Source organism: Aspergillus japonicus, assembly GCF_003184785.1.
Source record: "Aspergillus japonicus CBS 114.51 unplaced genomic scaffold BO86scaffold_6, whole genome shotgun sequence".
Taxonomy (NCBI): Eukaryota; Fungi; Ascomycota; class Eurotiomycetes; order Eurotiales; family Aspergillaceae; genus Aspergillus; species Aspergillus japonicus.
This window is the reverse complement of record NW_020291643.1, coordinates 665,802-689,746: the sequence shown is the minus strand read 5'-3', so window position 1 is coordinate 689,746 and position 23,945 is coordinate 665,802. Positions and strand designations below refer to the sequence as shown.

General features: G+C 51.5%; 6 protein-coding genes across 6 annotated transcripts; 4 read left to right on the top strand and 2 right to left on the bottom strand.

Annotated features, from left to right (window-relative positions):
- Positions 1–1,081: 1,081 nt before the first annotated feature.
- nsdD (GATA-type sexual development transcription factor NsdD) lies at positions 1,082–3,272 on the top strand. Its single transcript, XM_025666672.1, has 3 exons — positions 1,082–1,583; positions 1,697–2,960; positions 3,051–3,272. Exons 1-3 carry the CDS (start codon positions 1,549–1,551, stop codon positions 3,261–3,263), a joined length of 1,512 nt encoding a protein of 503 aa, XP_025531278.1. The 5' UTR covers positions 1,082–1,548; the 3' UTR covers positions 3,264–3,272.
- A 9,107-nt stretch (positions 3,273–12,379) lies between these two features.
- On the bottom strand, positions 12,380–12,954 carry BO86DRAFT_190107 (uncharacterized protein). Its single transcript, XM_025666671.1, has 3 exons — positions 12,823–12,954; positions 12,463–12,664; positions 12,380–12,392 (listed from the first exon to the last, which is right to left on the bottom strand). The coding sequence occupies exons 1-2, from the start codon at positions 12,830–12,832 to the stop codon at positions 12,495–12,497; spliced, it is 180 nt and encodes a 59-aa protein (XP_025531277.1). The 5' UTR covers positions 12,833–12,954; the 3' UTR covers positions 12,380–12,392; positions 12,463–12,494.
- BO86DRAFT_453826 (macro domain-containing protein) lies at positions 12,844–14,474 on the top strand. Its single transcript, XM_025677021.1, has 2 exons — positions 12,844–13,715; positions 13,829–14,474. Exons 1-2 carry the CDS (start codon positions 13,078–13,080, stop codon positions 14,271–14,273), a joined length of 1,083 nt encoding a protein of 360 aa, XP_025531276.1. The 5' UTR covers positions 12,844–13,077; the 3' UTR covers positions 14,274–14,474.
- A 184-nt stretch (positions 14,475–14,658) lies between these two features.
- BO86DRAFT_445854 (putative mitochondrial inner membrane protease subunit Imp2) lies at positions 14,659–16,063 on the top strand. Its single transcript, XM_025676476.1, has 2 exons — positions 14,659–15,399; positions 15,555–16,063. The coding sequence occupies exons 1-2, from the start codon at positions 14,921–14,923 to the stop codon at positions 15,925–15,927; spliced, it is 852 nt and encodes a 283-aa protein (XP_025531275.1). The 5' UTR covers positions 14,659–14,920; the 3' UTR covers positions 15,928–16,063.
- On the bottom strand, positions 15,996–19,604 carry BO86DRAFT_331841 (sporulation-specific 71 family protein). Its single transcript, XM_025668761.1, has 3 exons — positions 19,341–19,604; positions 16,738–19,293; positions 15,996–16,685 (listed from the first exon to the last, which is right to left on the bottom strand). Exons 1-3 carry the CDS (start codon positions 19,461–19,463, stop codon positions 16,125–16,127), a joined length of 3,240 nt encoding a protein of 1,079 aa, XP_025531274.1. The 5' UTR covers positions 19,464–19,604; the 3' UTR covers positions 15,996–16,124.
- A 221-nt stretch (positions 19,605–19,825) lies between these two features.
- BO86DRAFT_331838 (GLTP domain-containing protein) lies at positions 19,826–21,238 on the top strand. Its single transcript, XM_025668760.1, has 4 exons — positions 19,826–20,127; positions 20,196–20,254; positions 20,312–20,430; positions 20,559–21,238. The coding sequence occupies exons 1-4, from the start codon at positions 20,016–20,018 to the stop codon at positions 20,851–20,853; spliced, it is 585 nt and encodes a 194-aa protein (XP_025531273.1). The 5' UTR covers positions 19,826–20,015; the 3' UTR covers positions 20,854–21,238.
- The last annotated feature ends 2,707 nt before the right edge of the window (positions 21,239–23,945 follow it).

Below are 23,945 nucleotides of genomic sequence, written 5' to 3'. Positions count from 1 at the left end.
GTTGGATTTCTTTGGTCAAGCATAATTTTAATTTCGATCTCTATTTTCCTTTTCCTTTTTTCTTTCTTTTTTTTTTTTTTTCCACTCTGAATTCCCTTTTTGAAAATAATATTCAGAGAAATAATAATCATAATAATAATAATAATAGTAATAACCATCATCATCATGATAATAATAAAAAAATATTCTTTACCAGTACTCCGTACTAAGTCAATCATTCTAGTCTTCTGCGGATGTTGCTCCTTCCATCTCCATTTGTTATTCTTCCTCTTATGTTCCTACTTACCCTGCTGGTGCTGCCGACTACCCACCTCACCCTCTTTCTCTTTCCTCTACACCTACTAATATCTTCTGCGCCAGTCTTCTTTGACTTTCTTCTTTTTCCTTTAATTCTAGCATTCCAATCGTGAGGAGATTCTCCTTGTTCTTTCGCGAGTCATCTTAGATCCTGTTACTAATCCCTCCATATTTTGCTACCCTTCCCACCCCCCTTGACATTTATCAAATCATCCTGTCCCCGCCTTCTTTTTCCTTGGATCTTCCCGGACACGCCCTTGTGTCCGCTTGTCATCCCACCTTCATATCTCGTCTGCCTCCACCGACACTGATCCATTATTCCTCTCTTTCACACCCAACCCGCTCTTGTATTTTCTATCAGTCGATCGATAGTGACAGGAAAGGAAAGGTCGGAGATCTATCAGACAGATTACAAAGACTCAAGGCAGGGGAGGAAACAAGACCAGCCAACGTCTCCCTTTCCACGCGACGCATTCACCTTTATCCCTTGCATTTACTGCGCCTCCGCCGCTCCCGCGAACTCAAACATTGTCAAATCGATCTTTTGGCTGTACACAAAGCAAAATCTTTGACTGCAGAACCTCAATCTGGAATCTGAGGAGTGCAAGCCTTGGCTGGGAGTGCAAAGCCTGTCAGTTAAAACAGGAAGGGTAACTCTGTTCTAACCTGTTCACTGCGCGCTGCGGGTGCGTGTCATATTTTGTTGTCGCCGTCCTGTAGTTCCTAGCACTTGACAACCGCGGGTGTTCTCAAGGCGATCGCATTGCCACTAATCATCACGGAGTCTGTTCCGCACCTTGCGCTGACTTCAAATCGCCGCCCTCTGTCGCCTTTCTCCCCTAAGCCAGTCCGGCGATCCATCGGGAGTCCCTTCCTACAACTTTCGCCCGCTATCCCGCTTTCCACACCTACAACCGCCACCACCTTCGATTACACAACTGTGGAGCGAGGCGACTTCCATCATTCATCTCTACATTTGCTCAATCTTGCAATCGTCTTCCCGAAGCAAATCTGTCGCGGAACCCAGCTCATCTGACAAGCAGCCGTTATTACATTCCGCCCAAGATCTCGTTGCTTGCCTTTGTTCCTTCCGCCTTCGCTGGGCAGCCCTCACCGTCTAAATCGTGCCGATCGACTCGCGCGACATATCACGACTTATACCGTCTTACACCCAGGACCGAGAATCAAAGACACAGTGGATGAAATCCACGTATTCATTCTGATTCCCCAATCTTGTTGTAATCTACTGGCATGATGGGATCGTTAGAAGCCGAGCACAGGCACAGGTATGTCTCGCATTATACAGGCTCATGGGAATTCAGCCTGTCAATGGCAATACCACTGCACAGAGCCAACGTTCGTCGGATAATTTTACTGATAAGTCAACGCCTCCATCTAGAGAGCACCTCCCCGTCCTGGGATTCCTCGGGAAAGACGGACCAAATTACAGCGCGAAACATCCTTCCGCCGCCATGGGCCCGACATCTTCCCCGACACCACTTTTGAGTCCAACATCCATGTACCCGTCGCAATCCCTACCCTATTCTTTCTCCACATCCGTCAGCACGAGCTCATTGCAAGGTGGATATATATCACCGCCAGATTCGCGGCGCGCATTCGAGGAGGAGAAGGAAAAGCCGCCGCAGAGACAATCGCTTCCGTCGATCCATGAAGCCTTGGGAAACGATAATCCATTGCCCTATCCTGCGCCCACATCGGCTCCCCCACAACAGGCTCACCATGCACCCCACCCTCCCCCCTTGTCGTCTAACGTTGCTGGGCGACCGGGCACAGAGGGGCCTCCTGGACCACCTAACCCGTTCTCAAACGGCGCCTCGTCTGGCACCTTCATGCGCGAGTCAACGTTCCCCCACCAACCTCAGTTGCAAGCGGAGGCGTCGCGGTCGAGTTTGGCCTCAATCAACACCCAGGACTCCAGAACCACATCTCTACATTCGCTAAGCTCGGGAAAGTCACCTACGCAGAGTGCGAAGACTGGCCTTACTTCGATATCCGGGTCCCAGACTGGTTCTGGCTATGAGTACAGTGCACCTCCTTCTGCCGGCAGTGTGGCTTCTCCCAACGGATATGGCACATTCTCGCAGTCCTTCCAGTTTCAGTCGCAACCTCCTCTGAACGCGCCGTCATACCCATCCACTCCTTGTAATTCTCGACCTTATGGTGGAACAGGTTGGAAACCAGGAATGCCTGATACCGGTCGTGCTGAGGAAATGAAGGGGGTGCTTTCAGCTCGTCCTCCTTTGGCTGGACATCATTACGGTGAACCCGTCAAGCGTCATTTAGACATTTATGACGTGGAGACCTCACTGAATGAAGTAGCTGACATCAGCACTCGAACTTTGGACTTTTCGCGTCACTATGTAGCAAGGGTGCACCAAACACAGCGCTCTGGTCCAGTATCGGGGTCGTTGCCACTTCCGCACGAGATTGAGGAGATGCTCAATCTAGCGCGCCGCAACCAAGAAGCTTTGCTTCGCATACGGACTGCAGTGCTGAACGAGCATGCTTTGGCTGAGCAAATGGCGCAAAGGAAAGTTTTCAAACCCAGTGGTGTGCATGGTGAGGATCACGTGGCAATGTATCAAGAAGATTTCAAGGCCAATGGTGGATTTGCGGGACCTGATTCGAAAAAAAGACGAGGGGTATGTTCATTCGTTCACCAATCACCAATCCATGATATCATTTATCTTGTCACCTAGATTATTCTACCTTGCTAACAGTGACATCTGCAGAAAGCTGCTCCCCCCGGGCGTTGTCATAGCTGTAACCGAGCCGAAACACCCGAATGGCGCCGTGGTCCGGACGGAGCGCGAACCCTGTGCAATGCTTGCGGGTTGCACTACGCCAAACTGACGCGCAAGATGGGCGCTAATAAAGCTGCGTCCATGGGTTCAAATCTGAGGCCCAAGACTGCACTCGACACCTCGTCACCAAACAGTCATTAAAGTTATTATCAGCTCATCTAGCTTGGCGTTGGGATTGGCTTTGAAATTAGAGGCATCAGGCGTTTCGAGCCCCGGTTGCTCTTCTTCATCACATCCTCTTGAATGGTTTTATGTGGACTTTCTGCGGTTCGCTTCCAGGTTGGCTGGTTGCCAAAATGTCCCAGCACAGGGACTTGCTGGTTTGATTTTCTCCGGATGTTTCGTGGATTTACTCTAATACCCCTGCACGACGAGTTAAAAGGCATTTGGGATAGACTTGTTGCTTTTTCTTCTTATTTCCTGTTGTTTGTATCCTTTCTATTGCGGCTGGTTATAATCTGACGCTACAGGCCATGCGTGTGCTTTGTTTTTGCTTCAGCTCTGTCCCACTTGTTCGGCCCTATGGATCGTTCTGTTATACTCTTGTTCTGGTTTTACACTTATACCCCCGGTTCGATCGATCTGAGATTACCAGTCTGGCAAATGTTTCGATGGTTAGAATGTGCCAATATTATGTTATCCACGCAGTCACGCAGTCTATTTAGGGATGTCATGGGTACCTGTTTCGGTATCTGTTTTCCTGCTATGGCCCCAGTATCGTTTTGTCTGTACTCCAGGCTTGTTTTCCCACTGTGCACAGCAGCTGAGAGAGGTCAAAGCCACTACTTGTACTATCAGATTCTTTAAAAAAACTCTCACCATGGGGCCGCCCGGCTCGGTCATCGTTTCCCCGGCACGAACTAATGGTATGCAGGTGATGATACGGCTATCGGACAAATCTGATATGTCATTCCAGGCCCTGGATCTCGACATTGGCAGTACAAGATTGGGCAACCCTAGTTTAGACAGGCGACCGCCGCGTCGGACTCACTCAGGAGTCAAGAATCCACTCCACTAATGAAAAAGCGAGAGAAAACGAGAATAGAAAAAAGGAGAACGGAGTGGATCGTGTATAGACATCTTTCTATTGCTCTTTTTGGAGAAGCAACGTACGTACGTCCCGGGACTCGCTGCTGCAGTGCCTCGTGGCCCGATAGATGGCAAAAAAAAAATCACTCAGATGGAGACTAGAGTGACACACTAGAACCGACCAGAACCCCCGCGGAACCCGAGCTTGCACTCAGGCTTGGTCATTCTGAGGCGTCTGCACGGTCGATGGCCGAACTAGTGTGGGTGGAGATGATGGAGATGAAGGTGATGACGATGTGTGTTGTCCGGTAGTCAGTACTAGGTAGTAGTTAGTCTACTCGACTGTCTCACTTTGTGGATACTCGGTAAATGGATTGAATCGTTGCCTTTTTCAACATCGCATGCTCAACAACCGATAGTGCAGGCTATTGTCTCTAGACTCTAGACTGAAAAGTGACTAGAATAGGAGGTGCTGGTGGAGGAATTACATTCGACCCGAGACATCCCTTTAGCTCAGGCAATCTGACTCGGTAAGTTGAGTTTGGACCTTTCCGGTAAAGTCAGAATCCCACTGCGAATCGAAGGAACCACCGATCGGATCTCATCGTGTTTGCATCCGATCTCACTTTTCCCATCTTGCATCCGTCCCAACAACTTAGAGTGGTAATTATTGATGGTGGAAAAGTGCCATCACAATCCTACGCATACAGAGTACGGTCGTGATCCCTCAGTTCACTGATTATGATGGCCGAGGTGCTGCTGAGAGTTTTATTGATTGTGCCCCATTCTATCGTCGCCTGTACGACCACTACGTACTAGCACAACTACCACACCCCGCCCCTCCAAACAACGTTGCCGTTCGGCGTTAGGCGGGCGATTCGGTTTCCAAGATGTGAGATCTCATCCAGATTGACGGTGGGTCCCCGCCGTTCCCGACTTCTCTTCCTCCTTCTCCTCCTTCTCCTCCTCCTTCCTTCCTTCACCGCCAATTCAATTCAACCTTTCAAGTTAAAGTTCACATTCCGTCCGTCCCCTTCCCTCCTCCTTTCCTTCCAAATGGACGATTCCTCATCGAAAAGTCGGTATCATCGATCCTATTCCCCCTGGGACTTATCGTATAGATACATACATACATGCATGCATTCGAACTACTAAGTACGAAGTCTCCATCTCTTCTTACTTCAAGAGACTATCTTCTAGCAAAAAGGCTGCAATATTCTCTGTTCCAATGTGACCCAATGTATAACATTCCTATGGGTTCTGGATTCCGCCAACCTCCGAACTATTGCCAACGACAATCCACAACGCAAGCTCGTATATGTTCACGTACTGTACAGTACGGTAGTGTGGTTCAACTTCCGGCCGAAAGTCCAATGGGCCGATTTGTTCTCCCCTTCAGACTAGGTTACGTATAATTTGGAATCAGAGATGCAATTGTGTCATGTATCCACATCAGACACCTCCATTCGCTCGGCTATAGATTGGAAAATAGATTAGAAAAGACCACCATCGTGCCACGTCTGTCTTGGAAATAGTCTAAGACTTGGTCGCCTTCTCCACTCCCCGCTCGATGGATGATAAGGCGGCTGGGATGGACATCGTTCGACATGGCCTTGCCAGTACAGTACATAGTCTACGTGCAAACAGCAGGAGTCGCTGCTCTCGGGCCATGCCGCAATACTTCCTCTCGGTGGCCGAACCCCGGCCGGTCGGGCGAGCTCGGCCATCATTTATCCACTATGCACTGTACAGTAAGTACATAGTATGTCTTTGGGGCGCTTCACATCAACGGGGCTATATGAGGGCGCACGACTATTTGGGCTGGTATTAGTCTAGTCTATGAACTCAACGCTTGCCGCTACTAGTACTTGTCTACATTTGGGTCTGTTGCCTCTTATTGAGTTCGTTCCTCCTTAGGTGTGCCCCAGTCAGTAGCACAATAATCCCAGTCCGTCCCAAGATTGTTGACTGGACTGATGTAACCTGTCCGACTACGTAGGTAGTTGGTTGTCGAGAGCGCCTAGTATCGACCCCACCGACCCAATCTCTCGGTACTTCAAGCGGTGAAACCACTGCGGACCGATCGATCGATCTATCTCCCTACCTCGCCTATCCACTAAGAAATAGTTGATACGCCGTCTGTTTGGGCATGCAATGCTTACTTCGGTCTGAGCTATGATGATACCCAAGATACCTTCGCCAGGGTCTCAGTTCCAGACTAGTTCCTCCGTGCTTTGTGAAGTCTACTCAACTGTCTGCCCCCATTTCCACCGTCGTTTAGAATGTTTTCCCTGGGACGAACGAGCAGAAAGGTCTGAAACAAAACCCTGAACCCAAATGTTTGCCCACCGGATCAGCAAGCCAGAACCCCAAGCCGCCCAGGTGACTAGACCACGATCATGCCGGGTGAGATGCCATTTTTCTTTTCGGGGCGGATTCGCATTCGGCATTTCCCCGAATTCTCGCCCTCGCCCTCTGGTATAAGATCGTCGGATATCATCCTGACCGAAAGATGAGAACGGTGGATCCCACCTCGATCGTCGCTTTTTTTTTTTTCTTTGTTTTCTTCCCCAACGCAGATTCTTTGTCGCTACGTGATTTTAGTCTTGGCCTAGGAGCCTCGCAAGTTTCGGCAGAGGGTAAGGGGAGGGGGAGGGGGGGGCCGATCTTCTACTTACTTACCCGTTTTTATTAGACAAAAAGAAAGAAAAAAAAAGCAAGAAATCTGCCGAAAACCTCTGAATGTGCCAGGCGGTTAGGCCGGATGGCACCGAGCGAAAAGCAGATCTCAAATCGAACCAAGGATCATTCCAACTCACGAATCAGTCGACGGGAAGCACCCGGCGGGGCAGGTGCTTTTTCTTATTCAGTCGGCGATAGGGTCCGATAGATAGATAGTTCAGCTGATTGACAGATTCGAAGACGGCCCCTTCTTTACCTAGTATCTTGCGGGGCTTGGGGTTGTTGCACCTGAAGCTCTTCTTCTTTTTCTTTTTCGGGTTTTGGTTGGTCCCATTTGGGGAGTAGTTTCTCTTCTCCAAAGAGTGGCATTGGCATTTTACAAGGATCCGGTCCGGATCTTTGAGGACTTTCTCCAAACTGGCTGGCACCGTGACTATACTGGAAGTGTGTCTGAGACTTTTATGTCTGTAGTCTCTGATACGTGTAAACTCAGGTTGGAATCTAGCACGGGAACACTTCCCCCTCCCACTCCTTCGCAGAGAACATGAGGCCTCTTTGGGACTTCCAATGTTTTCAGACTCTAACTTGCGGAGTTTGAGGTGAAAGGATCCCGCAGTTGGGTATCGAACCCTAGCGAACAAGGCTGCAGGTAGATCGACCGGGGGAGGGGGGGGGCAGGCAGCCTGAGATATCGGGATCTGATCTGTGACAACTCGAGAAGGAATAGAACGAATCGATCGCCAATCGCCAATCGCAAACCGCATATCCAGAACTAAGACAGAAAGGCGCCGTAGCGGCGTATCGGAGCTGCATTCCTGTTCGAGAACGAGAAAAAAAAAACAAACAAAGGCTAGTCTGGCTGGCTCGTTGGATTTGCAATTCTGAGGTGTTCATGCATACCAATAACAATTGACCGTATTTGCAGCAGCAGGGATTACGGTACTGCATGTCCATGGAGGCCGCAGGAAGATGTATGTATGTATGCATGCATGCATGTATGTGTGTATGTATGTATATCATCCGGTTCCAGCACAGTCGGTTGGCACAGTCGCGATTGTTGCGGCGGTCTGGTTGGATGATGTATGGATGATGTAGGGGTTGCTTCCAACTTGTTGGCTCGACATGCCTGTCTCAACTATTTGCTCTTAATCCGATTCATCTTCGCGCATTCATGCGCGCCTGTCTGAAGGCTCCGTCAGTGTCTGGATGGTCACTCGTGTGTCTGGCTTGAGTACGTGCGGACACGCTGTGTAGATTCAACCCACAGCAGAATGTCAACCTAATGAAGACATGGCTCCATCACCAGCCGAGCTGAGAGCTCAAACCGCATAGCAGCAAGCTCTACGTATACCATAACATGAGCACCATATTGATGACTCTGTAGCACCACAGCCGCAACAGACCCTTTGCCATCGACGAAAGAAGTCTGTCCCGGTAACCCCTGCATCTTGTCAGGCTTCTGTATACGTTTTCCAGATACGCAGTATGTAACCAGTATGTACATATGACGCCGTGTTCTACAAATTCCGCTCTTTGGTACATACTGTACAGAACATATGACTAGCAGTTACAGGGTAGATCCCAGTAAAGGCATCTGTTTGCCTTTCAGATTCGGACAATAAGTTACCACCAGCTGAAATACCACCACAGCCTCGTATCGGAACGCTCGCAAGCTACCGCCAGGGCAATGCCCATTGATTGGCTCAGCCGGCGTTTAGGTTTAGATTCGTGGCTCGATTTCGCCCAGACGCTGCTAATTACCGGTAACTAAACCTCCTGACTACGAACGTAGTAGTCGATGGACAGTACTCCGTACTGTACCGACTTACAGTCGGTTCTGGTAATGGTCCTCTCACATGGAAGTGATGCAGATCGGAGGCTCGGGCTCATCCGCTCGCTCGCTCGCACCTTATCTACCATCCTCCTGAACTGGCTCGATGGAGCCCTTCCCTGGCCTAACTAGTGGACTATGAAATCTCGAAACATGCCACTCACCCCCTGGATGAATATCGCTATTGCCGATGAAGCTAGTACTAGGTATCCAGCCCCTCTTTTTCTGGGGACTGCGTTTGGACTACAACGTGTAGTGAACACGAGGGGTTGGAGGGAAATTGAAAAGAGTCAGCAAGCATACGTTGTTAGTCTTTCTGCGTGGAGAAAAGGCATGACTAGACTAGCATGCACGGCTGCCTAAATCTTGATCACGGTTCCTCTTCTTTTTTTTTTTTTTTTTCTTTTTTCCCTTTTTTGGACGAGGGGAGATGCTCTAGCCCACATGTGAGTCTGCAATGTACATGAAAAGAGAAAGGTGGAGTGAAAGGACTTACGCATGACAAGAATCATCCACTCAATACGCCTAACCTATCTACGCATGCTTGCTTTTTCTCTCTTTTTCCTTTTGTTCATTGTGTAGCGGTGTTGCCTCTGGTTCATCTCCATAAACTAGCGTAGATTTAGTTTCCTACCATCCGATCGAACTGTCCTCTCCGTCGGGGATGTCCCGCGACTCCACGGTGTGCAGAAGATGGTTCCGACATCCTGAGTCTCTGATAGCCCAAGCGGGTTAGGATTAGCGATCTCGCACGGGATCATGGGACAGTTCATCTTGGATCGCGCGCGCGCCGGCCGCTCCTCTTCTACCTTCCTTCTAAGCACCTTTGGGCTTGGGCGCTCAGATCCCCCCCAAAACCACACTAGCCATTCTACGGCATTGTACGTGGTCTAGACAAAAAAGATAGTAACCCAAGCATTTTAAAGAAAAAGTCCTTTCTCTCAGTCTCTGCCGTGAGTAATCGGCGACCTCGGGTAACGGTCGGAATTCGATTGGAAGTTTGGAACTTGTTACTGTACCTTCCTTCAGCTTCGTTCTGCATTGACCTGTCCACAACGGATACATCCGCTGACTGGACGGAAGAGAAGGCCGATTGCCCTCCCTCCACTTTTCGGCTTCCGCTCCAGCAGTGTGTTGTTAGCATGTCAGTAGTACGGACGTAGTGCAAATGATTTTGGGTGTTCTGGATTTACTGGAGGTTTGAACCGAGCGATGGATGAAGGAAAACACTCCTAGCTAAACTATTCAGGTCTAGACACACAACTACTAGGAAAGGGTTCGAAGTGAAGAAAATCTTTCCCAATCCTTCTTGTTTGGGGAGGAAAGAAAAGGCTACCCAGCTAGACTAGCTAGCTAGCTACACCACTAAACCACTAAGATCAGAATGGAAGATCTGTTTGCCCCATCCCTCTTTTTCCTTTTTATTTTTCTTTTCTCGTTTCCTTCTCGGATAGTTTGCGAAGAACAGAACTTCTTTTCGTCCTTCTTCGCGGCCCCCCCCCCCCTTGCTTTGGCGCTTCCCGCCGTCCCCTGGGCCCGGTACGACGGCACCCAGATCTCTTTGGCATCTACCGAATCGCCCGGAGAGGACAGCTTCCCACCCCAACACAAAATCCAACCAGTCAGTCAGTTCCATTCATTGGGTGTTTGGTTTTTCCTCTTTTGGGGACATGATTTGGAACCCAGCTATTGGACCGCATGTATGATGCGAAAGTTTCTTCTTCGAAACTGATCCACCAAAGTTTACCTTAGAACCTTTTTTTGTGGGCGGGGAGCTAAATTAACACATAACTCGGTTGCTCCCCCAGGGGTTCGGTCTTAAACTACAAATCCAATGTCTTTTTTGGGGGCGGGAGGGTGTAATGGTCATGTCTCGCCATGCAGATTTCGATTCGATACGCATGAGGGATCTGCTACTGCCTAGTAGTGCAGATACACAGAGCCGCAAGACCCGTACAACCCTATCGTTCCACCCTCCAAAGCTTTTCCCCATGGCTCAGATTTGGGGAAGGGGCGAGGTATGCCTTGGCGATGCTCGTTAAGGTATAAGCTCAAGGAATCAGATTGAGACATTGATTCACATTCCAGCGGATGTACGGAGTAGTATACCTCGAATGCCATGGATCGATCCACAAGGTTTTCTTTGGATCCCTCCGCTGCGCGAGCGACTTTGCTTCTATGGCCGGCTTACATCTTGCCGGTCTATGAGCATGGGCATGGGCAACCCAGTACTCCGTGGCAACCCTTTGGAATTCTCAACAAGTTAGCTCACCTGCACACATCGGTTGCATCTGGCACCTGTCTGCCAAAGTCTGCCATCATCCCGAGTTGCTAAATTCGGGAACAGGCAACGAGGAAGGCAACCACACTAGATCTGCTGGACTTGCATCCATTGCAGCATGGATTAGTCGGGTGCGTCTTGCGCCCCTTGCCCTTCGTTCATAGACAATGCAGATGTACTGTACTCGTAATATGCTTGTCCTTTTGGGCGAAGGGGCGTGATTGACATGCATCCGAACTCCGAATGCGGAGTGGTTTCATGGTGGCAGAGGTTAAGAGATTGATAGGTTGAATTCATTGACTTTTTTTTTTCTCCTGTCCGAATATCCCCGTACACAACCCTTTCTCCGTCGAAGGTGCTTCCCATGCATGGAAATGCAGTAACAGGGGGGAGGAGCGGAGGAGTTGTCTGAGAGCATGCAGATGTTTGGATGATGTGGCGATGCAGTTTGTACAGTACACATGCATGATGATATAAAGGAAGAGAGAGTGTGTGTCTGTGTGTGCATACATATTGCGACTAATCGCGCAGGGCATGTAGCTTGAGACTGTCACTGACATCATTTGACAAATCACAATGCATTTCATCCCCTCTCTCCACTAGAAACAAACACACAACCCAGCAAACCACTTCATCTTTAGGTTTCAACTGTCGCGTGCAAGAGCTTCCACCATCAGCCCGCAGCTGTGCACAGGCATTTTTCTTCTGGCCCTTGCATTAGTTCGCCCTGCCCTCTTCTGGGCCAATCATCCAGGTCCCATCTGCAAGATGTGGCTGGATTTGGGATCTACTGGCGGTAGTCTAATGCCTTGTGGACTGCTCTCTCTCTCGACTCCGGATGCAGTGTTACAGATCACTTCTGACTCGATCTGTCAGATCAGAAAAGCAAACCAGAACATCTGCACCGTGCATACATCATGCGCCGTATCGGGTAATCAAAGGGGGCAGCTGAGGAGGCCCCGGAGCTGGATCTGCGAGCCCGATCAAAAGAAGCGGTGACATCTAAACCTTGTGCGATTCGATCTCTCGATCTACCTTAGCATCTGTCACATTTCTCGATCGATAAAGAGGCTCAAGTCTCTGTTTTTCTCGGTCTCGTCCATGCAAATGCTTATTTTTTTTTTTTTTTCTTCGTGGGGCGAAGGAGGAGAACGGACCTCCAGTTCCTGCAGGCGCTTGGTTTGCTACCCGCGCATAATCGAATTGTTTGACTCCTCATGTACTGGGCTGGCAATTATTGGTTCGGGTGAGGAGATAAGAGCTGTGGAGTGTCTTGTACACCTTAGTCGGGTGACAGGTAAATTTCGATCCCGAACGATTGTGGGCTTTTCGTGGATCGATTTGGATTCTGACGTCGTAGATCCGATTCATACTCAGTGTACGGAGTAGTGTACAGCGCGGAGGTGAGGTGGTTGGGCGTTGATACTGCTACCGAGTTCTGTAGGGTCTATCCGCTTAACAGACTATACGAGAAGTAGCTTGAACAGGCCTGTATTGCTGTAGGAAGGAGATCTTGCCTGCTCTTCCACAAACCGAATTCCAAATATGATCAGTTGGTTGAGAGATTGCTATTTCGTGGTTCGCGACAAGCTTGTGTTATTGTTTTTCGTCTCAGGGCATGAAATGCCACCAGGGTGATATCTCGGGCCTTGGAAAAAACGCGAAAGGGACACCGCGGCTTCCATATACTGCTATCCTGAGGCAACTGGGAGTTCTTTCCTTCCACCGTGGCCCAAGAAATGCAGAGGTTAATTCCAATTCACTATGACGTTTGTGACATGATTCACCTCTGGGTTGGCCCGGCGATAAGATAAGAGTCAATCATGTGTCAATCACGTGTGACAAGCAAAGCTTCATCCCCCTCCACAACAGCTTACTTACTTGCATCAAAGAACATCCTTCGAGAACACCATCTGTTGTATATCTTCTTGATCTGAGACTTGTTGAATCAAAGTATCATCGGATGAAGAACTGTCTCACTCGTGCAGAACGTCTCCCCTCGATCGAATCAAACTGCGCTGCAAGTGCCCGGCTCCCGCCACCTCTACGTCCAAAACGCGGGGAAGACTTCCAATCGCTGCCGTTTGGATAAACAATTCCTGAAAACAACTACTACACGACCGTGCTGCAATATGGCAGGCCCCCTTATACCTCTCGCGGAGATCCCGACCGTTTCCCTTCTGTACAAGCTGAAGCGGTTGGTCCCCGCCGCGTCCCCTCTGGCGCCGCCGTCCAAGGCCTTCAACGACACGATCGCGTTGGTTCGCAATGACATCACCAAGCTGCAGGGGGTCGACTGCATCGTCAACGCCGCAAACGAGAGCCTGCTGGGCGGCGGGGGCGTCGACGGCGTCATCCACCGCGCCGCGGGGCCCGGCCTGCTGCGCGAGTGCCGCACCCTGGACGGCTGCGACACCGGCGACGCCAAGATCACCGCCGCGTACGAGCTCCCCTGCAAACGAGTCATCCACACCGTCGGGCCCATCTACGAATCCGAGCGCCGGCGCGGGGATGCCCGGCGGCCCGAGTCGCTGCTCCGGAGCTGCTACCGTCGCAGTCTGGAGCTGGCCGTGGAGAATGACATGAGAAGCATCGCGTTCTCGGCTGTCAGCACGGGCGTATATGGGTACCCGAGCGAGGCCGCCGCCAGAGCGGTGTTGGACGAAACGCGCCAGTTCCTGGAGACCGCTGGCAATATCGGCAAGTTGGAGCGCATCATCTTCTGCAATTTTGAGCGCAAGGACGAGGTGGCCTATGAGAAGCTCGTGCCGTAAGTCTGGACCATTGGTTCCCCTTCGTCTTCATCTGAGCTTTCGCGATTATGAATCGTTATCTTCTGTACCATTCGATAAGTGGACACTAACAGCATGCTTCGTCTGCCAGTTTATTCTTCCCACCCGATGATCAGGACGTTCACAACACCAACAACGAGCAGAGCGAATCCCAGCCAACAAGCACTGACGGTGAGTCCTTACTGTCATCCGAAGTACTCGCAGCCAAGCTCCCCGACGCGCCCACCATGGAGCCCGGACTGGACGGCCAACCGGAGATCAAGAAACAGAGGGTTAACGAGACCGCGACCGCGCAGCGAGGTAAAAGCTACATCGAGGACTTCTCCATCAAATCGGATGACGACTGGGAGGAAGTGGACAAGTCCGAGGACGGGCGCACGGAGAGACTGGACGATGACCCCGTAGAGGTCGACCGGCCTCCTTCGGCCACCGACGTGCAAAGCGTCCAGTCGAGCGGCATCATCGACATGGATGGCTCGCAGTCGTCGTCGGATGGAATTCGGTCCAAGGATAGCCTGATGACCAAGGATTGGTAGTTGAGACTGGGGACTATGGATAATCATGCACAAAACTTATGACAAATTCGTTACTTTATGATTCGGCTGGCGTCTGGGAATTGAATGTTCAGTGGTCCTGTGCGAATGGAGCAATGCACATCACCCCCATCGACATTGAGATTTTCCCTCAAGTATGATAGCTAATGCAACTCTTAGTCTTGGTCGATGCGAGAATTTTAGGTAAAAACAATTTATCGGTCTTTCACGGTATACTTCGTAGAATAGCTATAGTTCGGGTCCATGCCCGGTCCACGGTCACAGGACAAAGTTCCCGAAACGATCAGTGCAAACACCGCAAACAAAGCTTGCGATAATTATCACGATCACCTCCGCGGCTTCCATCGCATCGCACGCTCCGATGCGACACACTTCGACACCGTTTCCCTCCACAATTGCGCACCAATTCCTCTGCCAGCTCTACCTACGACAACTTAACGAACTACCCAGGAAGCACTCGGACATCCTCCCGTACTAGCCAGCCTCCCAACCCCGCGACCGCATCCACACCTCCCTCCCTCCGCATTTCCGCTCCACCGCACGCAAACCCCCAGCACTAACCCAGCTTACCACCCCACCCCCAGCAAAAGAAACCCTCCCCTACCGCCCAAACCCACCAGCACCCAAGAATGCCCCCAGCATCACCCGAACCAAACCGACCAAAACCCCGCGTCATCCCGCGCGAAGAACTCTCCCGCGCAACCACCGAAGGCCAGCGCCTCGTCCGAGACCTCCAGGCCGAACTCCGCGCGCAGGCGCAAGCGCACGCCCAGCAGCAGCAACAAGCAGCGCAACAAAAAGCCCGCCAACGCCCGAGCTTTCTGTCGACACTCCGCGCGCGCTACGCGGCCCTCCCGCAGCCCTTCCGGCGCTCCGTGCGCGTGCTGGGCGCCACCCTCCCGCTCCTCCCGATCGGGCTCTTCTTCTCCGAGCACGTGCTGCAGGTGATGTGGGTGCGCGGGCCCAGCATGACGCCCTACCTGAACGAGGACTACGAGCAGATGCACACGGCCAGCGACATGGTGCTGGTCAATATGTGGGGGGGCGGGGGCTTGTGGCCCTGGGAGCGGAAGCGGCGGTTGGAGAGGGGGATGGTTGTTACGTTTCGGTGAGTTTTCGTCCTTTAACTATCCTGAAGAGGGGGGGTGCTTGAGGGGGCCGGGGTTGCTCTGGGAGGGGGGAATGGTTGTTGCTGTTGCTGTTGCTGTTGCTGTTGCTGTTGCTGTAGCTGTAGCTAACGGGTTCGGTTCCGGTGTGATATAGCTCCCCCGCGAATCCCCGCCATATCGCCATCAAGCGCGTCGTCGGACTGCCCGGGGACCGCATCACGACGCGCGAGCCCTGTCTGAAGGATGCGCAGGTCGTGCCGTTTAACCATGTGTGGTTGGAAGGCGACGCGCGCGATCCCCGGAAGTCGATGGATAGTAATACCTACGGTCCGGTGAGTTGCAGTCTGATCACGGGGCGGGTGTTAGCGGTGCTGTGGCCCCGGTGGCGGTGGTTGAATTGGGAGGATTGGGAGAAGGGGCTTGTGGAAGGGGATACGGAGCGCAGGTTTGGCGAGCATTATCGGGAGGAGGTGAGAAAGCGTGTGGTTAAGGAGGCGGTGAAGTTGGAGAGGCCGCAGTTGTCGTAGGCTCGACCGGATGGCGGGATGCTTACTGTAAGCTTGTTGGTGTTGGATGGTGTATATTATGTTTGTTTCCATTGGCTATGTACATATTGCCTCTCTTTCGTCCTTCCTATGTGTGGTGACTATATAGAAATTAGAGAGCAGACCGATCCTACGCTTCGGATCGTGGAACTATACTTCAAGAAACAAAGCAACAATCGCTAATCCTGCTGTGAGATGATTCGCACATCCTCCGGCCGGTCTTCTTGCAGCCGGTCAATCTCGGATGCTATACTCAACACCCACCGGTCTTTCTCCACCCGGCTGCGCGCCTTGAAGACGATGGTCCGCCCGTGCACCCCCAGCGTGGACACCTGCTTCAACCTTTGCCGCTTCTCTCCCTTGGTCCCGTACTCGCGTGAGCGGAAGTAGTTTCTGCGCAGGGGCTGCCAGATCACGAACGCGATGGCGGTGTCCTCGTCACTACTTGTGTAGACGTCTGTCGAGAGATAGACTCGCGGGAGGGAGTTGTGACCAGGCCGGTTGCTGTCGAACGTCTGGTTTGAGTAAAGCAAGTCTGATTCGGTCAAAAGCCCCGAGTATATATAGCAGTCGGCCAGATCGATGGTGGTCTCCAAGCTATGGTGTATATGAGGCACTTCGGCGCCGTTGCGCTTCCGCAGGGAGGTACGAAAGATTAACAACTTTCCGGCCATGAGGACGACATGGCATCGCTTGAAGGTGCTGTGGCGGCGAGGTTTCCGGTATAGTTGTCCGGACATCTGCAATGCAAGTCAGTATTCTGCTGCTCTGTTGGAGTGGCGTGTGACATACCTTGATTGTCCGGCAGCCCGACAGAGCACAGATGTTGTGCAACAGAGGCGAGGCCTCGGCCTTTTTGACCTCCCACTTTCGAGCGAATTGCCCCATGATTGACTCCATTTCCTCGTCGATTCCGAGAAGTTCTTGATTACGCTGGCGGAGAAGCTTCAGCTCCGCTGCATCAGCCGCCAGCCGGACCTTCCAGTATTTCACCAGAGCATCAAGTCGTTTCATCCATTCATTCTTGGTGATCTCATCGTACGCCTGGAAGCGAACAACAAGGTCATTGTGCAGTAGCATCTCGAACGTCCTAGCATCATCGAACTGCTTCGTAGCGCCGTCATCTCGGCGCGAATCTGTCGCGTCAGGCTGAAAATCGACGTCGGGCCCTTGTTCGAGATTGGGATCAGCTGGGCAAGCATCCCGGTGCACATTGCGGACTTGTTTAACCCGGCTTAGATCGATGAATCCGTCTGCATTCTCAATATTATGGGCATTTCTTTGCTGTTGGGCATAGGCCTGCTCGTCGTATTTGGCAACGTGTTCCTTATTGCCACTTGAGAGCCATGTAATCTCACCATCCTGCAATGGATACGGATCGATGTCGTAAGAAAGAGGCGAGGCGTCCAAGATCTGCTGCGTTGAGGGCGTGGTAGTCTCATCCCGGTCGAGCTTTGGAGGCGCCGGGGGCAGTGACTTGGAGGGCCTGCAGAAAAACAGGTGGTGATCTTGGGTAAAGAAATACAACCGTTTGAAGAACATCTTGTTCAACCGCTGGTGTACACCACGCTGCGATGTGAGACGTACAAGAAAGCCCTCCACCGGTGGAGGCTCATCCTCCTTCTCATGGTCGTGCTTGATGTGAGTGTGATAATGTTGCCTCGGTCGCAGCTCGAGCTCATGGGTCGTATGCATCGCAATTGTGCCATACATATTGGCTTCATTGGTACCAAAAACCCATTCCAATCGATCATATCGTTTCCAGGCAAGCCCCATAATCTCAGTCTTGGACCAGCGGTTCAGGACCTCGGCCCATTCCGGGCGGTGTTCCAGCATCTCCAAGCAACCGCGCACAATCGCTGTAGCGACAGAGCTCTCCTCCGTCGCAGCGCGACCCAGAACACCACCCTTCCCCTTCTTCGAATAAATTGCTTCCAATTGTTCGAACGGATTCTTGAAGACAAGAGATACCCCAAGGTCTGGGACATGTATCGGGAGTGAAGTTGGACGGCGCCTGCCTAGCACCTGGCTCAGGAAAGTGTACCATTCCATGGCATGCGCCGCAGACTTCGGCCGAACAATAAAGATCTTGGTCCCTCGCTTACACGGCCCCCAGATGACAATTGTCTTGTCCAAGTGTGAATAAAGATTTACCTTGGTCCGTTTGCGACCCAGCGGGATATCGTACTGCGGTGACACCCGCGTGCCTGCCTTCTGCACTTCGGGTATGACACGGGTCTTGTACATTTGAAGGGAAAATGGCGCATCCGGATTGGAAGACACTCGACACGCCACGAGGTATTCCCGCCACTGATCCACAACCCGGTTCTCTGACTTGAGACTGTCATTCTCTGTATAGTCATCGGGGAGCTTGTCCTGTATTGTTTCCTCAATTCGGACAAGCATTTTCTCTGCCTTCAAAACCTCTCCTTCCTGGATTTTGCGCCGGTGCGGTCGGTGTCGCGACAAGACTCCCTGTGTCCTCGATATGCGCGAAAAAAGGCGCTGCTGTTTGTCCAAGAGATTGTCATCCAGGTTGTACCTGACCGCCTTTTTGTGCAGTGGGTGAAGAGGATTACTCCGGACTCGCTTGCCCTGCGGGATTGATTGCTCTTCGTCGCTCTCCACCCGAGGCTCATGCTGTTCTAGATCTGCTGGTGTTGAGATAGAGGGTGCTCTTCCCTTTCCTTTGGATCGCGAAGCTGGCCTTAGCAACCCAGTTGTGGATCCATGATCGCTAGCAGGAATCATGGGGCTTGACTGACTCTCGGCATATTGACTAGGAACCTGTAGCGTTTGCCTGTCTTGTTCCCGCGTGGGTTGCTCCGATTCCATCCTGCTGGGTTCAAAGGATGCATCGCTTGGGCCGCGCTCGTGGGCCGTGTAATAAGCAGAGCCACCATCTTGTCTTCTAGTAGACGCGCGTTCGTGGTTCGCTGTTTCGCTAGAGGTTGACCGGCTTGTGTCTGCAGTAGTCGTCCGCGAAACCTCATGCCCGTTGTCTTCAGAGAGAGTGTAGGGAATAGTCCGTAAGCTCTTTCGCGGGCGGGGCTCACGATCACTGGTTTCGCCTTCTGATTCCCGTTCTGTTGCTTCGTCTTCAGTAGTATCTGCCAGACCAGCTGACTCTTCTTCGGGAGACGATTCATATTCATCACTGTCGTATTCCTCGGTGTAGCGTGCGACCATGGGGTCTGCAGAGAAAGTGACAGTCCTTGAGGAGTATTTACTCAACCTGAGTCTTGTCCTCCACCACGATTTGCGGTGATTCTGCAACCAGCCCTGCGGAATGGGACCGATGAAGAATCGCCGATTGGTCATGTGTATGTGTTTGGGAGAGGCATGATGCTTTGTCGGGTTAGTAGCTGAAACATGGTTTGTGTGTAGACACATACTAATTTCTCTGCAGTATGAGAGTCGGGACCCAGCCCGCGATATTTAGAGCCATGATACCCGAGACGAGGATCGGTGGTCATTCCGTCACTGGAATGCTGCTCCGTTGGCACATGGGAAGTCATGACATCCCCGGTGGAACTCCCTCGACGAGATATCTAGGGTGTCCTTGAGGACGAAAGGGTGGTTTAAAATCGAATCAGGAAAGCTGGAGGAGGATGAGATGCAGATCTGGCATCGGCCAGGAACCAACACTGGGGACAAGTCTTGGCCTGGAGTCGATGACGTCGTTCGTTGGAGGTCTTCCCCCTTTCCCAAGTGTTTGTGCCCTGTTGCCCTGTTGCCTTGTTGCCTGGTCGCCTGATCATCCGTTCTGATGTTTGCACGCTTTGTCTCAAGTGAAACAATGGCTCACGTAGCCACTCAGGGGCGAAGGGACCCGCTTTGTTTATTGGTCTCGAACCTCACCGCTTGCGTGTCCCGCTCCCCTGCGGCGGTGAGTTGTGACAGGCCGCCGTGGGCTGTTGATGACCTGCCCTCCACCTCCCCTCCACGTTGCCTTATAAAGTCCCCCAACCCCTGATCATTCGACTCACACTCTCTCTATTACCTCCCTACAGTCAACTGTGCTCATTTGCACTTGCAACATACACTTTATCTCTCTACTTTCCACAAAAATGGCTACCTGGTTCGACGGCAAGAAGTCCTTCGCGGACGTTCCCATCACCGCCAACGGCATCTCAACTGAGGAGTTCCTCGATGCTGCTGAGGCCCTGACCACTTTGTTCGGTATGCAACCGTTATTTGAAATGGTACAGCACGTCACAGAGCTCTGTATGCTGACATTAAACACCTAGATCTCATGCAATCCAAGGCTTTCGGCGTTGTCAAGTCTGACCTCACCGGCAACATCAAGGTTCGGATAGCATACTACCCCGCATTTAGCCATCGCTCAGGTCTAACCCTCGCACAGAAAGTCAGGGACAGGTTCCTGGCTGCTCCCGCCGAGTCCCAGACTCTCCAAGAGCTTGTTGTGAACGAGCTCAAGACCGGAAAGCACACCGCCACCGAGGGTCTCCTCTGGCTCGTTAGGTTAGATTTGACTTACCCCTCCCCGGTCACTCAGCCCATGACACCCAGCCGCATTCGTCGATGCATGATGCATAATTCTTATCGACACCTTCAATCTCCCGAACATAGCTGACATCTCGTTCTTACAGAGGACTTGACTTCACCGCCCAAGCTCTTCGCCACAACATTGACAACGCCTCCACCGAGCTCGCCGACTCCTTCCGCAATGCTTACGGCGGCACCCTCAAGCCTCACCACTCCTTCGTTGTCAAGCCCCTCTTTTCCGCTGCCATGTCGGCCTGCCCTTACCGAAAGGACTTCTACTCTAGACTGGGCGATGATCAGGCTCAGGTGCAGGCGAACATGAAGGTTTATGTTGCGGCCCTTGAGGAGCGGATCAAGATCCTCAAGGCATTCATGGAGAGCCCCCAGGCTAAGTGGTAGATATCTTTCTGAAGGCTAGGTGATGTCAGGCACATTCGGCATATGAAGGAAAGCGCAGTTTTTGAAATGTACATACATATATTCGGGAAAGTCTGAGACTTCTTGCATGTTATTTATAGAGAAGATTTGGTCTGCGCAGGGTTTGTCGTATCTCTGCTACTCCGCACTTGGAGAGAACTTTCATTTTACGGGGAGGTGTTTATCCACAAATCCCTTGCCCAAGTGGTCGAGACGATCACAGGAGGACATTTGTACGAGACGATTCGTGAGCTTGTTCAAGTCTTTGGCCGCTCTGGCGCCATCACAACCATGGCATCGTTTCGTTCCTGTGGCCCGGTACAATCCTTCCAAATTATCTTAGACAGCAATGCACATATAAGAACTGGAGCTCCATAATGCCAAGCTGTATGGTATGGCCGGATGAGCTTGAGACGGAGTTGGTGGTGTAAGTGCCGTACGGCGAGACGAGATGATTGACAAGTCTACCCCAATCCTCCATAAAATGCCTGATCCTATCTGATCTTCTGTGATGAGCATGGCGATGACCGTGACTAGAAAGAGCCAACACAGGCATAGGCGGGGATTCTATATTGGGGCGGAAATTAAGGAGGCAGTGTTGAGGATGGATGACGTTCGACTTGAGTAAAGACCCATACGAGCCCCGTCTTAGGTCTTGATACTCACTATGCTCGCTTAGCAGCTGCCCCGAGCACCCTTGGAGGAGGCATTCACTCACGGCGCTACATGGGTTCCAAGCTCCAAGCTGCTTGATAAACTTTCTCTTCCTTCTACACAACGGAAATCCCACCATAGAGTCTAGATCTTAGCCAACATCCCCTAAGTGCTGGACACAGATATCTTTACGCCCGTCAGGCTTACGCGCGAGCTTCGTGTTTTGACCTATCCCATCACTGGCAACCAATTCTATTGCTGTTGCATCGTCCGCATCGGTACTCACAAGCAGATCCTGTGATGATGACCTGGAAAATCTCTTTCCCTGCCAGGCTGAGTCCTGGGGCTTTCTTTAGGCGATCTAGGTGAGCCGATCGACGTACTATGAGGGGAGAAAACGGCTATGATACTGCGGCATATCGACCGGAGAGCGGCTCGTTAGAGCTTCGTCGATTGATGAAAAGGTTTGAGCAACGAGCGGTCGACTGCCAGTAGACCAGAACAAAACACAGGCCTTGAGGCGTCTCTTCCGAGACTACCGATACTGTTTTGTCAGCATATGCCTCAGAACGATTGCTCAAGCCTTGTGGTCGCTGTTCTTCAGTGAGCTCTTCCTATTTTCATCATTATATGAATCACCTCGCTTATCGAGAGTTACTAGGTATGGCTATACACTTCCTACGGCTGGTGGCCAGCGCAGTTATCTCCTTCCAGCAGGCTGTTGTCGATTTTCGCGCAAGGAATCCGATTCTCATGACGCTGGGTGTTGTCGCGCTTGCGCAAATGTTTCTCTTTGTTCAATAAGCGGCAGGCTTTGGCCTTTGGGAGCATGCTAGCTGACATCTCTGGGCTCAACCGGATTGATCTGGCGAATTCAGGTGCGTTGCGCTCTTCACACACTCTTATGCTACACATCATGCCCAGGTCTTCGCTTGCTTACTTTCTATCACGTGATCAGCATCGATGATTGCTAAAGCGTGCCGCTGGTATAGTTATGCGACAGCTGATGAAGTAGTGGAAAGACAGATACCATAAGGAAGGAGGATGCAAGGTAGAACATGAGTAATCACGCGCATAGCAGCGGTGACTTAGCCAGGAGGTTTCCAGGACCTAGAATAAACATTGAATCGAGACTGACGCCGCAGTGTACCTAACACTTTCGAGATTGCCATGTGAAGGGGGCTAGAGGTGGGACTCATAGAAGGCTGGAAGCCTGCACCAACTGTCCCGGGGTCGTCTGCGCCTCTGTCCCAATTGGGTAATCTAGCATGCCGCCGCGGGCCTATTTGCCAATCTGGAATGCTACTCTCCCTTGGAAGGACTCTCGGATATTGGCAATGATTTGACTCGTATGATAGGCTTGATAATTATGGTGACTAGCCTTCCATTGAATTTAACCCAGCATACAACCGCCTGTGCTCCCCTAGGGCAACAATTAGGTTCACATTACCTCTGGCATCGCCCAGAGCGAGGAAAATTGGGTCCCACTGATAGCACGAAGTCCTCTGCTTTCAGGTGGCTGTTGCATAGGGCAAAAGTGACAACTCAGAACCCCCGCCTCTGGTGGTACTCCGTATATGCGTAGCACCGTTGCACGTGTGACAAAACTCAAGCGTTGGTGTGAGTTCAGAGAAGGAATTCGCGCACTCTTGGAGCATCGCAGTATATGCTATAAAGTATAGAGCCCAGATCACTCCACCTGGTGGCTCAAAATAGCATCTAAGGCACTCTGTTGACAGTTCGACCGATGACAGATGAAACGTGCATTCAAGCAACGACCGTTTCACTAGGTGGGGACCGGTCTAGCCTACCTAGTATGTGACGTTGACAGTGACCTCAAGTATCCAGGTCAGATAAGAGGGGGAGTACCGACTTCGTAACACTCTGAAAACATGCAGCACCTTGAAAGTTTCCTCCCTCCAATCGGTGGATTGTGAATTAGGTTTGGCATTCAGGCTTCAGTGCCCGCCTAATTCGAGGGAAGATCCTGGAAGAAAACAGCAGTAGTGCACGCGAGACTTCCCGATGCCGTGGACAGCTATCAGCATGCGTATGGTGCTACTAATGCGAAATCGATAGCCGAGCTTATTATGGTTCGTGGACGCCGCTTCCGCCATGTTCCACTGATGGTTGAAACCATAAGCGGAGCAAGGCCGGAAACGGGTACCCTCCTCCGAATCATGGACTGTAGGGACTGAAATCAGGGGGGCATTGCGCACGATGACATGGCTTTCCCTTTTCCCTGCGAATAATGATAGGGTGTTGCGAAGCTCGGCGGCACTAGAGGCTAGCTCAGGTTCTAGGCGAGATGGCGAAGAAATTGTCCCTGGCATCAAGTGCTGACACCTGTCACCTGTCAGACGCGTATGCGGAAAAGCCAAATAAAACAAACAGCATTGTGCATCACACAAGAGAGATTG

What these genes read in the sequence shown, in the direction of transcription:
- BO86DRAFT_331841 (XM_025668761.1), bottom strand. Translation starts at nt 19,463, where the DNA reads ATGACTTCCCATGTGCCAACGGAGCAGCATTCCAGTGACGGAATGACC. An exon ending in CTCATACTGCAGAGAAATTA is followed by an intron (nt 19,294 to 19,340) that starts GTATGTGTCTAC and finishes AACCCGACAAAG; the next exon opens with CATCATGCCTCTCCCAAACA. An exon ending in CGGGCTGCCGGACAATCAAG is followed by an intron (nt 16,686 to 16,737) that starts GTATGTCACACG and finishes CTTGCATTGCAG; the next exon opens with ATGTCCGGACAACTATACCG.
- BO86DRAFT_445854 (XM_025676476.1), top strand. Translation starts at nt 14,921, where the DNA reads ATGCCCCCAGCATCACCCGAACCAAACCGACCAAAACCCCGCGTCATC. An exon ending in GGGATGGTTGTTACGTTTCG is followed by an intron (nt 15,400 to 15,554) that starts GTGAGTTTTCGT and finishes GGTGTGATATAG; the next exon opens with CTCCCCCGCGAATCCCCGCC.
- BO86DRAFT_453826 (XM_025677021.1), top strand. Translation starts at nt 13,078, where the DNA reads ATGGCAGGCCCCCTTATACCTCTCGCGGAGATCCCGACCGTTTCCCTT. An exon ending in GCCTATGAGAAGCTCGTGCC is followed by an intron (nt 13,716 to 13,828) that starts GTAAGTCTGGAC and finishes TTCGTCTGCCAG; the next exon opens with TTTATTCTTCCCACCCGATG.
- nsdD (XM_025666672.1), top strand. Translation starts at nt 1,549, where the DNA reads ATGATGGGATCGTTAGAAGCCGAGCACAGGCACAG. An exon ending in GAAGCCGAGCACAGGCACAG is followed by an intron (nt 1,584 to 1,696) that starts GTATGTCTCGCA and finishes GCCTCCATCTAG; the next exon opens with AGAGCACCTCCCCGTCCTGG. An exon ending in ATTCGAAAAAAAGACGAGGG is followed by an intron (nt 2,961 to 3,050) that starts GTATGTTCATTC and finishes TGACATCTGCAG; the next exon opens with AAAGCTGCTCCCCCCGGGCG.
- BO86DRAFT_331838 (XM_025668760.1), top strand. Translation starts at nt 20,016, where the DNA reads ATGGCTACCTGGTTCGACGGCAAGAAGTCCTTCGCGGACGTTCCCATC. An exon ending in GGCCCTGACCACTTTGTTCG is followed by an intron (nt 20,128 to 20,195) that starts GTATGCAACCGT and finishes TTAAACACCTAG; the next exon opens with ATCTCATGCAATCCAAGGCT. An exon ending in GGTCTCCTCTGGCTCGTTAG is followed by an intron (nt 20,431 to 20,558) that starts GTTAGATTTGAC and finishes TCGTTCTTACAG; the next exon opens with AGGACTTGACTTCACCGCCC.